This window comes from Myxine glutinosa, chromosome 7, assembly GCF_964187855.1.
Source record: "Myxine glutinosa chromosome 7, kmMyxGlut1.1, whole genome shotgun sequence".
NCBI lineage: Eukaryota > Metazoa > Chordata > Myxini > Myxiniformes > Myxinidae > Myxine > Myxine glutinosa.
The window spans coordinates 165,633,692-165,647,439 of NC_136267.1; the positions used below are offsets into that span (position 1 = coordinate 165,633,692).

General features: G+C 43.5%; 1 protein-coding gene across 6 annotated transcripts in view; it reads left to right on the forward strand.

Moving 5' to 3' along the window:
* Positions 1 to 13,748, forward strand: part of LOC137431812 (uncharacterized) — a 164,084-nt gene that overhangs the window by 83,746 nt on the left and 66,590 nt on the right. For all 6 annotated transcript variants that reach the window (XM_078782521.1, XM_078782523.1, XM_068123534.2 and 3 more), the window contains 3 exons: positions 3,829 to 4,054; positions 6,741 to 6,863; positions 10,280 to 10,367. In XM_078782521.1, the coding sequence (XP_078638647.1) occupies positions 3,829 to 4,054; positions 6,741 to 6,863; positions 10,280 to 10,367 (437 nt within the window). The remainder of the gene's footprint in view (positions 1 to 3,828; positions 4,055 to 6,740; positions 6,864 to 10,279; positions 10,368 to 13,748) is intronic.

A 13,748-nucleotide genomic window follows, 5' to 3' on the forward strand; every position in this document is an offset into this window, starting at 1 on the left:
GAAGCCAGGATTTTATTTCAGTGATGCAGTTTGTCAGGATAGAGTGGGTGGCGGTGGAGATGGACCTGGTGGAGATGAAAAGCTGGATGTCATCGGCGAAGCAGTGGAATTGGAGACCATGACGGCGGATTAAGTGACCAAGGGGGAGACAGGTACAGGATGAAGAGGAGGGGGGCAAGAACTGAACCTTGGGGGACACCTTGGGGGAGGGGAGCAGTGGGGGATTTGCAGTTATTGATGGAGATGAACTGGCGTCTGTCAGAGAGGTATGATTTGATCCAAGAGAGGGCAGTGCCGGTAATGTTAAAGGTGGTTTCAAGTCGGGTGAGGAGGATGGTGTCAAAGGCGGCGCTGAGGTCGAGGAGGATGAGAATGTTGAGGTTGCCAGCGTCAGAGGAGAGGAGAAGGTCGTTGGTGATTTTGAGGAGAGCAGTTTCAGTACTGTGGTTGGAGCGGAATCCGGATTGGAATGTTTCATACAGTTTATTGGCAGAGAGGTGATGTTTGAGTTGAGTGGCTACAGCGCGTTCCAAAACTTTTGACAGAAAGGGTAGGTTGGAGATGGGTCTGAAGTTATTTAGGGTGTCAGGGTTGAGTCCATGTTTTTTCAGAATGGGGGTAACAGCAGCAATTTTGAGGGATGGTGGGATGATGCCTGTAGACAGGGAGGAGTTTATTGTTACAGTGATAAGTGGAGAGAGAGCAGGAAGGGAGGCCTTGACAAAGCTGGAGGGGATGGGGTCAAGAGTGCAGGTGGCAGTTTTCATTCCTATGAGGAGTTCAGAGAGGTCAGTAGGGGAGACTGGGGAGAATTGAGACAGGGGTTGGCAGGATAAGGGGGGGGCAGGTGGTTTGAGGGGGAGTGGGTGCGGTGGTGGTTAAGCTGTTGTAGATGTTGTCAATTTTGCATTGGAAGAATGAAAGGAAGGAGATGCAGTTGTCTACTGTGAATGACTGGGTGGTGGTGTTCAGGGGGCTGAGGAGTTTTTTTATTGTAGAGAAGAGTGCTTTTGGGTTTCCGGAGCCAGAGTGGATAATTTGAGAGTAGTAGGCAGAGCGGGCGTGGGAGAGGCCATCTTTGTAGTGTTGTAGGTGCTCCTTGTAGGCTTGGGAGTTATTTGTGAGACCTGTTTTATTGCGGAGTCTTTCAAGTTGGCGAGCACGAGTTTTCATCAGGCGGAGTTCAGGGGTAAACCAGGGAGCAGAATGGGTGAAAGAAACTGTTTTGGTTTTCATAGGCGCAAGCTGGTCAAGGCAGGAGGAGAGAGTGTGGTTGTAGTAGTCAGTGAGGTCAGAAGGGGTGTGGAGGTCAACGAAAGGAGAAATGGACAGTTTTTCAGAGAGGGTGGATGAGAATGAGGTTGGTGAAAGAACGTTTACCTTACGGAAGTTGATAGTGCGATAATGCCTTGGTGCTGGGGTGGGGATGTTGATGGTCATAGTGATGGCTAAGTGGTCAGAGAGGGTGAGGTCGGAGCCAGAGAGATGGTGCAAAATTAATCCAGTAGAGCAGACAAGGTCCAGAATGTGCCCACGGTTATGGGTAGGAAAGTTGATATGTTGAGTGAGGTTAAAGCAGGTGAGTAAATCAGTGAAGTCAGTGGTTATTGTGGAGTCAGTGGAGTCCATGTGGATATTGAAATCACCGAGGAGGAGGATTGAGGGGGAGAGGGAACAGAGCTGGGTCAGAAAGTAGGAGACGTCAGACAGGAATGGTGGGTGTGGTTTGGGAGGGCGGTAGACGACAGCCATGACTGACTGTGTGTGAGACCAGAGAGTTTAAAAGCCAGGTGTTCAAATGATGGAGCAAATTAGATGGAGATGAGGCTGGTCTTGATGTCTTGTCGGTGAATTACGGCAATTCCACCATCTCGGCCCTCCGAGCGTGGTTTATTGATGTAAGAATATCCATTGGGTGTAGTGAGGTTGAGTGAGAAGTAGTCCAGAGGTTGTTGCCAGGTTTCAGTGAGACAGAGAAAGTCCAGTTTATTATCCAGAATGTAATGAAATGAATGTAGAAGGAAGTAGAGGATGGGGAAGACCGAGAAAGACTTGGCTAAAGGTGGTGGAAGAAGAAATGCGGCAAGGGGGTTAACAAGGGGAGATGCAGAAAATAGGGCAAAATGGAGAAGATTGTCATGGGGCCCGCAAGGCTAACCCCTGCTCTTGCAGGGAAAATGGCCTTAAAATGCCTGTTGTTGTTGTTGTTTTGATTGGCCGCATCTGCATCCGGACCTTAACTAAAATCTTATTGAATTGTTCTCGTCACCTAACCAGCTCATCCACCTAGTTTTGTCATAATTCGTCCACAACTTTTTCAAACATCACGCATGCTATGCTGTATATCGATTTTGGCCCCATCTCTCAAAGGTGAAGAATCACTTCAAAAATTCTCAGATCCGTATGTTCACCGAAATTGACTCAATTCTTCTTTGTCACACAACCAACCTATCCACCAAATTTCATTAGAATTCATCCTCTACCTTTTGAGATACTAGGGCATTGCCCGTACTATATCTATATCTAAAATTATATCCCCCCCCTCTATTTACATGAAATGGTTTGGTCCAAAGCGAACGGCTTCCGGAGTTTGGTAAAGAAATCGCCATCGCGTGCACAAACGCGCAGGAAAGCGAATGAATCGCAAATTCGTTTTTATTAGTTTTAAAACATAGTTTAACGCCAACATAGTTTGCAAACGTGAAATAAATGAATACGCTCTCAAATGTGCCATCCGAGGCAGAGTGTGTCCGCCACGTTCGGCACACGCGATAGTTCGCTGCTCTCTGATTGGTTGAATCGTTTTTTGGACATAGCTCGGTAAGTAATTGTCCGATTAATATGAAACCTTGAAAAGGCACATCCTCGGGTCCCCAGCAATATACCTGGCAAGTTAAAAGTATATCGGACCCGTGGTTGTCGAGAAACAGCGGTCACAGACAAACAGACGTACAAACGTACAGACAGAGATTACTGGAATTATAGATAGATAATATTTACTGACTAACAGTTGGCCCACCTTCGTGGCGGAGGTAATTATGCTGACATTTGGTCTCGGCTTGTGATTTGCCGTTTGTGACATTTATGTGTACTGTGTTTTAATGACAGAAGGTCGTATTCTCATGGGAATATTTCTAGCTTTGTCTCGCTATGCATTTCACATGTCTCAATAAGCGTTGTCATTTTCATCCAGCGGCGTTTGAAATGGCTATCGGATTGAAGCAGAGCAAGGAAGAAGAAAATTCACAGCTCAAGACAATATTAATAACGTGATTATATTCGGAATTTTAAATTTTAGTGCAGAAGCTCTCCTGGTGCATGATGCACTCAAATTTTTTTTTAGTCTCTGCCGACGAAGTTGTCGGAGGAATTGTGTTTTTGGGCTGTCCGTCCGTCCATCCGTGATAGGTTTCCATTACCGCGATAACTTGAGAACGGCTGAGGGGATCCAAGTAAAATTTGGTGCAGGTATGTATAATAATGTAAAGATGAACTTATTCGATTTTGCGTGAGTGAATGAAACCTGCCTGTGAAAGTGAAATACCACCAAACCTGCCTGCGGTGAGTGAAGGGCCCTCAGAATCAGCTTCATTGCATGAGAGACCACTGATCTCCTTGTTCTGTGTTTTAGTTCCTCTGTGAGCCATGACGTTGTTTACAAAAAAATGGGGCATTAATAGGTATAGCAGAAGTATAACACCCCTCAAGTCGATAAGACGAACTGTTCTTTCAATTTTGTGTTGTAGGTTGAGGTGATTATGGTAAATGAAGAGGGAGAACATTTGTTAAATACATGGTGATTAAATTTTATTTGTTTTCTGCATGCAGTAAACGATGATTTTTCTCATCGGAGAGACTCGTACTGTAGAGCAAGCAGGAGCAGGAGCATTTGCAGCAAGAGGAGTTGCTGTGGAAACAGCAGTGACATCAGCAGGAAGAGTGATAACTGCAGGTGGAAACGTAAGAAGAGACGAGCAAGTTCAATATACGAGAAACGCTCCAAGTTTACCCGGAAAGGCTCTGGGGAGCGGTCCTTGCGCCAATCCTCATCAAGGTATGCTGTTTTTGTATAATTGGGACTTTATGTTAGTTAATTCGAGGTGGCATGATAGCTTCGAGGAGTTATACACACTCGCCTCTGAGCCATTGAGCTGGGGTTTATATCCTCAGCCAGCTATAAACTGTCATCCTGGTGCTTCACAGATATGGCCAGCATCACTGTCTGTGCTGTCCCTTGGCTGGACATTAAAGATGGCTGTCCTCTTTGCCACATTGGTACATGTTAATGATCCCACGGTGTCCTTTGTGAAGAGTAGGGGAACTATGTCTGGCACCTTGGCCAAATTCCAAGTTACTATGTTTACTGTCTACTGGGAAGGCAATAGCCAGCCCCCCAGCATAACTCTTGCCAAGAAACTGCTTTGCCAACACCAAGGAGTATGGTACAGCTCCTAATAATTAATTGCTGTTTATAAGCATTGTCAAATTACTTTTACAGGAAAAAAACAGTTAAACCGCATTTCAAAGTTGGCCTCCAAAGCCAGTCACCGACTGGGCATCCTTCGTCTCGTCCAAGGCTTTCATCCGCAGCTTGATGGAATACTGCTCTCCCCTCTGTGCTGGCTCCCCTGCCACTCACCTTGCTCAGCTTGACGCCGTGGAAACCAAGGTCTTTAAGATCATTGGAATCTCCCACAATGAAGCGGAGGCCATGGGCCTATCACTTTCCCATCGCAGACATGTCGGTGGTCGTCTACCATCTTGATTGTGATCTTGCACTCTCTGCTCTTTCCATGCTTTGTCATCGTCCCCCATGCCCAGGTTTCTGCAGGGCACACACGGTCCACCATCACCCTACTTCTGCTGAAACTCCCAAAATCCTGAATCACTGCTCACCTCCACTCATTCGTTCCTCTTTTTACTTGCCTGTGAAACCAACTACCAGATTCTCTTCAACCTGTTTTTTCCCTTCAGGTCTTCAAGGCAGCTGTTCACCAACATCTCAGATCTTCCCGATCCAAACCCATGATTTTTTTCTCCCTCTATTAAACCTCGCTCCCCTCCCTCGTCCCCCCACTCATTCTCACCCACCCACCCCTCCCCCACCCTCAATCCCTCTTGCTTCAAAATTTCCTGTTCTTCCTTCCTGAGTTTGCTTCTGTATCCATCTTTTCCACCCCATGCATCTTCCCCTAACCCCCTTTCCTCACTTCCCTTATTTGTCCAAGTCTCCCTCTATTTTATCCTTCAACCCTGCAGTTGGTGACCCCATAGTTCTTGAAGCTCATGACGGGGCTGCACGGGTGGAGATTGATGCCATTTTACCTTGCAGCTCCAACCTCTTCTCCACTAGCTGTCTCAGTGCGAACATCCCATCTGTCATTCCCCTACCCTCTCTAAACCTCTACTGCTCTTCTCCGATCTCCTTCTCACACTCTTCCTTATCCACCCGTCCAGATGCCCCTGTACTTCCCCGGATCTTGAACATCTCCCGTCCCCTTCTATATGCGCAGAATTAACCCTGTCCTCCACTCCTCCAGAAACGACACAATAGAACACTGTCATTCAACAACCTCCTCGTCCACCTGACTCTGACTTCTCCCGCTGCAATTATCATTTCCATACACACCTCATCAATGCCTCTCGCCCTTCCTTCATTGTTGTTACACATTTTAGCCTTTTTGTTTGGTTGCCTCTTCTCAGCAGATCTGGTTCCCCACCTTAATTTTTGACGAGAGGGAGTGAGGTCCCTCACGGGGTACTTCTGGCTGTACCCTGCCCATATGTGGTTGTAATTGTCATGGTTCCCTTTTTGAGACAATGTTTTATGGCCGGATGCCCTTCCTGACGCCAACCCTTTTAGTCGCCTCTTACGATGACGCAAGGATACAGTGTACCTATTCTAAACCAGGGTACGCACCGGCACACATTACTATAAACTGTAATACAAATATGAACTGATTCAATTTTAGATTGAACAGGTCAAAGTTCAAAGACCAAGCATACTTTGAAAATCATTTTGCAGCCAATAATTTGAGTTAGAAGCATCTGAGGTTGTCTCTTCCACTTATCTGTCTTTCTCTCTCTGTCTCTCTCTCTGTCTCTCTCTCTGTCTCTCTGTCTCTGTCTCTCTCCCACTCTCTCTCCCACTCTCTCTCATGTGACCTTTAATTTTTTGTGTGACCTTTAATTTAAATCAAGCACAACAATGGGTTGACATCTGACATTGGCAAATGCATATCCGTTGACACATGCGCGTCAAATCCTACTTCATAGTTACACCAGATCTAATTCTATGACATGTTAATTGCTTTTTATACTTTCCGTGCTGCGTGTGTGTGTGTGTGTGTGTGTGTGTGTGTGTGTGTGTGTGTGTGTGTGTGTGTGTGTGTGTGTGTGTGTGTGTGTGTGTGTGTGTGTGTGTGTGTGTGTGAGCGTGCGTGTACATGTGTACGTACGTGTGTACACCGCTTAAGAGGAAAATATAGTCTTTTATGTTCGGAATTGTGTTCAGCATGTCTTGTACATTAAATTATTTAATTAGCTCATTATCTATTAAGGAACAACTTGCCTCGTTTGTTCTGCCGTGCCAAAGATCATGTTCATTTGGAATCCCTAAATTAATAAATTTTTTGTAATCCTTTTTAATACCGGCATTGCACTGACTTGCATGGTATTTTTAGAAGTATCCCACATGCCAAGTGAAAATAACTTCTTCTTTTTTTTTTTTTTTTTTGCAGTTCAACAAGCAAGTCCACTGGAAAAGAAAGGTCAGCAGCTCTACGTGGAACGATCTGCTTCGAGGAGATCCCCTCTGTCCCTCAGAATAATTTCTTACTGCGAAAAGATTCTGTCAAGCACAGGTACATTTTCAGGTTTTTGTTTTTTGTCGGACTTGCACACAATCACGTCGTCTCTTCCCTCTCCCCATTCACATATCTCTGCTAAGAAGTTTCTGAGTAAATGTACCATGCTTTTCAAACCATCAGAAATGAAAAAGTGGGCCATCTATCTATTTAACACTTGTGTTGGATTGGGCTGGAAAGGGGTTGAGAGAAGGAGGGAGAAAATGGTTCCAACCCAGCCTGAGCAGTGTTACCAAGTTATGTTGTTGCAAACGGTGGGTGTAGTAATCGTGACCCTTAAAAAAATTTTGGCACTACCTTACCATTCTGGACTAATCAGAATGACTCAACAAGGTTGGATCATGAGATGCTCTTCAAGCCTCTCATCAAATACCGTATTTTTCAGTGTACAAGTCGATGCGTCGTACAAGATAAATTGCCTAATTTTCCACTTTTCTTTCCTTCATTCCTAGATAAGTCGATTTGGTGTACAAGATGAAGCAAAATCAACTATAGTTGTAGTTAGGTTGTTAGCGAAACTGTCATTCAGTCAGGACAATGTAGGTGTTGATTCCATCCTGACACCGTCACATTAACGCATCGTTGGCACCAGTACTTCCAGGGTCATGAATATTCATGACTTGTTTTGTGCAACAAGTTGTTTTGTGAATATTACTTTTTTGGGACCACCTTTCAGATAAATTAGGAATGTAAATAGTTTTTCAACATATTATCATCATATAGAGGTACAGTATTTAAAACTTCTAAATAATTATTTCAGCACTGCCTCATAGCACATTACATTTTTACAGTTCCAAACACTTCTCATGGACACCGTATTTCCTGTATGTAGCCATATTCCCACCATTTCCCTCGACTAACTTAACAACGTGCGTGTGCATGTGTGCGTGCATAGCTGCTGACAGTGTACCCACCTGCTCCAGATCAAAACCTCGGATGTTTGAAGTCCACACAGTTACAGATGGATGGTGGAGGTTTTGGGTGGGTGCAGGATGGTGGTGGAGGAGTAGGTTTGTGGGGTGCAGGGGAAGGATTATGTGTCAGGTGTGGGGGGAAGTATTGTGTGTAGGATGTGGGGGAAGGTTTGAGAGTGTGGGGTGAGGGAGAAGCATTTAGGAGGTGGATGAGGAGGGATGCAGAAAGGGAGGACATGAAGCTTTGAGGGTGTGGGTGCATGCTTATTCTGATTCAAAATTCCCAACTTTGACAAATGGAGATAAAGATCATGGGAAAGGAGATAAGATGTTTTGTTGAAAGCACGGAGAAACATGGAGATATACCTGTGAGGGGGTTATTGGTGGACCATGCACTGACCTGACAGTTTTGTAAAAGTCTTTGTGAAGAAGAAGAACATATATAGATTGTGCTGCAGAAGAACACGAGTAGCATTTCTGAAGGAGATATAAGGGGTGAAATGCATTTTTTAAAATTATTTTAAATACTTTAAAAGGAAGAAGCATTTATATTTAATGAAGAGTCATTTTGGAGATGTTGAGAAAGAATGGGTGGCAGAGGGGAATGTAGAACAGGGAGAACAGGCAGAAATATATTCAAGTAGAAATGAGATCGTGTGGGAAGAGTCCAGTTCGGGGAAAATAAACAACACGACGAATCCGGTTTGGAAAACTTAGCTCTAGTGAGGTGAAAACAGAGCTCAGATTTTCACAATCACATGCAAGAATCCCCGAACCAGAAGTCAGATATATGAAGAAGAAGAAGACTTACAGATTGGAAAATAAATCACTGATAACTATAAAAGTTGTTAGTCTAATACTAACATTTAAACGTGTGATTGATTTAAAGACAGAGTCTCTCAATAATTTGTAATTTAATCCAACAGAGGACATCGATGTTGACAAAGATCTGGAAAGACAAAGATGTGATTAATTCAAACCAAGAAGAGGCTGGTGAATTCTCTGGTATTTCCAGTTGTAATGTAAGCATGTGAGTCGTGGACTAAGGGGGAAAAAGGGAAGAAGATTGACAGTTTTTACATTTGGTTTTGGAGACGAATGCTAAATATTCCATGGACCCCAACGAGAACGAACAAATCGGTTGTTGAAGAAATTAGACCGCCATGTACATTAGAAGCACTGATGTCAAAACAGAAACTGTCATGCTTTGGACACATCATGCATGCAGAAAACTAAAGTCTGGATATGGTTGAGGGAAGAAGGGGAAGATATAGGCACACCATGTATGTGCTGGATGGATGGGGTGAAGGCTGCAACCAAGCTGTCTCTGCCAGAGCTTCGGGAAGCAGTACAGGATCGGGATGTTTGGAGAAAGCTGATCTTGAATGTCACCAGAAGTCGGCCATCACCTGACGGAACAAGATAACTAGATAAGCTATGATTTGTTACCATTGTTTTCTGCATTATTTGAGGCGAGCAACAGAAAATATCCTTAAGTTGCTTGTTCTCTGTTGTATTTAAAGGGGTTTTTATGCCTCCGCAACAAAGTCGCCGGAGGCATTATGTTTTTGGGTTGTCTAAGCGTACGTCCTTCTGTCCGTCCGGACGGGCTAAACCTCGTTTTTCTCAGCAACCATATGACCGATTGAGACGAAACTTTCAGGGTAGGAGTGACACCCATGGAGAATGTTTTTATGATAATTGTGACGTCAATGGTCATGTGGTATGGCAGCCATCTTGGATTAAAAGCAAATAATTTAAAAAAAATTCTCGGAACCGCTGAATGGAAAAAATTGAAACTTGGCACATTGTCAAGTACTCCCAATGGGGAACAAAAGCATGATAATGACATCTTCGGTGAAGTGGTATACCAGCCAAAAATAATTTAATCGAATTCCTTATCCTAAAAATCTGAAATTGCATGCACATGATCTATGACCCATTTGTATTGACATATTAAATTTATGACATCATAGGTCACATGGTTTGGCAGCCATATTGGATTTAGGGGAAATATTAAATAATTATATCTCTAAAACCGCTCACCCTATCGATGCAAAATTTTACAAATGTCATCTAACAGCACTGGTGCATATAGTTTTAAAATGATGTCATAGATCACGTGGTTTGGCAGCCATCTTGGATAGAAAAATGAACCTTATCCGATCAACACGAAACTTCACAAACATGATCCCGTACATATGCAGAGTAATGGCATCTACCCATTGTGGGACTATGCGGAGGAATATTGGCGACAGTCGCATTGTTCTAGTTCTTTTCATGCAGTGTGAACTGCAAATAAAGCGTTTTCTTGTTTTTGAGGAAGAACTTACCAAATAAATAGTATATTGGAAAGTAATTTGAGTTGTTTTGCCTTGTGTTGGTTGTCGTCATCATCCTCATTTATCTGCACATGAATTTTTCTTGAAGTTGAACCACTTTCTCTTTTAAACAATTGACACACTCGTTTCCAAAGTCTGTCTTGTTTCTTCATTACAGGAGTGATGCAGATTGGAATGGAGATGAGAGCGAACATAAACCTGCAGTTTCAAAGTCTGGTCGCAAAATCAAAGGAAGAGGAACTATGGTGATTGCATTTTCACATTTGATTTATATGTACTTGCAAGTCGTAAAACATTTTAAAAATGCAAAGGGGTGCAGGGATGTTACTCCATAAAGTATGTAAACAAGGTCGGGATGATCACAATAAATGTTAATGTGAAACCATCCCTACATCTTTCTTTGAATAATGGTTGGCCCTAGAAAGGACAAACATATCGAACACACACACAACACACAACACACACACACACCTACCGCAAAACTTCGACGATAACGTGCCCCTGTGCATAAAGCGCACCCCCAACTGGGACTTTTGTCGCCGTGTAAAAATTTATAGACCTATATATAATACACACCCCAATTTCGGCACTCTGAAAAAAATATCGACGTGAAACATGTTATTACATCTGTCAAAAACGACGAAGTCCATCTCAACCACGACTGTCGGCCACGATTTTGTAATAGTTGAACAGAGCGGCGCTAATGAAAGAATATCGCGGCAAGTCAAGGAACTAAATTTACGACAGTCGTAAATCGTATGAATCACAATGTTCAGTTGTGATTGCGCAAAGTTTAAACATAGCAGCGCATATTAAATAAACGGTGCAAGTCGGATAGCAATCCAACCAAGCAACCCGTAGCCTATTGCCGGACGACAATCACGTAGCACTCAAGTTGTTGATAATTGGCTATATTTTATTATAAAACCCAAGTGTTCTTTAACAGCTTCATTCTGTTGTTCATAAGATTTACCAGCGACTTCTATTTCCACTAGTTTTTTTTACCATAATTAACCATGGGTTCTCGACGACGATCATACACCGCGGCTCAAAAACGAAACATTGTTCGATACGCTGAAGACCACGGCAACAGAGGTGCTGGGCGGAAATTTGACGGAATATCTGAGGTGAACATCAGTCTATGGAGACGACAAAACGAGCGTCTGCAGTCGCTCCCACAAAGCAAAATGTCCGAACGGAGTCATGCGGCCACTCATTCTGAGCTCGAGGCCAAACTGCTCGATTGGGTCACAGATCATCGGCAACAAGGCGGTGATGTCAGCATTTCGGAGGTGCATGTGAAAGCTGTCATGCTTGCGAAGACGCTGCCAAACATGGTCACCTTCAAGGTGTCACGTGGATGGGGAGATCGTTTTATGAAGCGGCACATTCTCTCCGTCCTTTGTCGAACGACGATCGCGCAGAAGTCCATTCAATTACCGGTATAATTTTTTTCATTAGTAGAATAACTTTCGAACTTACCAGACATCAAAATCAACACTTAATAGAACACTGGTTTACTTACTTACTTCATGATTGTGAACTTACAGATTATATATTCTATATTAAACATGTAGCTATTCTTTGTTGTTCTTCTTTGAGTATTCCACTTCCGTTTTCGAAGACGTCCTCAACGATCGTTTCAATCTGAAAAAAAACTGGAAAAAAAATTAGACCTATGTATAGGACGCACCTCTATCTTTAAAAAGATTTTTGGGTAAAAAAAAAGTGCGCGTTATAGTCGAAGTTTGACGGTACATATATACTACTGTGTTCAAAAAGTATCCGACCTTTATTTTTCGTGCGTAAAAAAAAAGTAGCTAGGGAGGCGTTGATTGGTGCACGTATGTAGGCGATCCTAATGCACACGTGTGAATTTTTTCCCACCTGCAGAAGCTGTCATTCGACGGCAGACCGCCGATGAGTGAGGACATGTAAGTGAGCGCCGTCAGATTTTCGTTTTTGACAACATGACGGAAAAACTGGAACAACGCTACTGCATCAAATTTTGTGTTTTTTGGTCTCGGGGATGTTGGATGCTTCCATTGTGATGACTGCAACTTGGTTTCTGGGTCGTACCCATAAACCCAGGACTCATCACCAGTGATCACTGTGTTGAGGAAGCTGGGATCGCTGATCACAGTCTCCAGCATGTCCTGTGCGATCTCCAAACGGCGTTGCTTCTGCTCAATCGTTAGCAGCTTTGGTACGAACTTCGCTGAGATTCTCCTGAAGCCCAAATCCTCCTTCATAATGGAATGAACGGTGTTGAATCTTGCGGATCGTTTCCACTTGTGAATCGCCAAGCTTTACACAAAATTTGATGCAGTAGCGTTGTTCAAGTTTTTCCGTCATTTTGTCAAAAACGAAAATCCGACGGCGCTCACTTACATGTCCTCCCTCATCGGCGGTCTGCCGTCGAATGACAGCTTCTGCAGGTGGGAAAAAATTCACGCGTGTGCGTTAGGATCGCCTACATACGTGCACCAATCAACGCATCCCTAGCTTCTTTTTTTTACGCACGAAAAATAAAGGTCGGATACTTTTTGAACACACTACGTATATACATACATGTCTTCCAGAAAATTGTTGAAATTAAAAAATATTTTGGTATTTTTATTACGGAAAAATATTACGGAAGCCTCTCCTCGGTGACAGACACATGAAAGCCCGCTTGGAGTTTGCAAAAAAGCACCTAAAGGACTCTCAAACTGTGAGAAACAAGATTCTGTGGTCTGATGAAACCAAGATTGAACTGTTTGGCTTCCGTCTGGCCACTCTGCCAAAAAGCCCAGATCGGTGGAGTGTTGCAGTGATGGTTGTCCTTCTGGAAGTTTCTCCCATCTCCACACAGGATCTCTGGAGCTCAGCCAGAGTGACCATCGGGTTCTTGGTCACCTCGCTTACCAAGGCCCTTCTCTCCCGATTGCTCAGTTTGGCCGGGCGGCCAGCTCTAGGAAGAGTCCTTTGTTGTTCCAAACTTCTTCCATTTAAGAATTATGGAGGCCACTTTGCTCTTGGGAACCTTCAATGTGCAGCAGATATTTTTTTTGTAGGCTTCTCCAGATCTGTGCCTCGACACAATCCTGTCTCTGATCTCTGCAGGTAGTTCCTTCGACCTCATGGCTTGGTTTTTGCTCTGATATGCATTGTCAGCTGAGACCTTATATAGACAGGTGTGTGCCTTTCCAAATCATGTCCAATCAATTGAATTTAACACAGGTGGACTCCAATCAAGGTGTAGAAACATCTCAAAGATGATCAAGAGAAATGGGAGGCACCTGAGCTAAATTTCAAGTGTCATAGCAAAGGGTATGAATACTTATGTCAATGTGATATTTCAGTTTTTTCTTTTTAATAAATTTGCAAAACTTTCTAAAATCCTGTTTTCGCTTTGTCATTATGGGGTATTGAGTGTAGATTGATGAGGGAAAAAATGAATTTAAACGATTTCAGCATAAGGCTGCAACATAACAAAATGTGAAAAAAGTGAAGGAGTCTGAATTCTTTCTGAATGCACTGTATATATTACATGCATCAGCACTAGGCGGTGCCATTCTGTGAGCTTGTGTGGCCTACCACTTTGCAGCTTAGCTGTTGTTGGTCCTGGATGTTTCCACTTCACA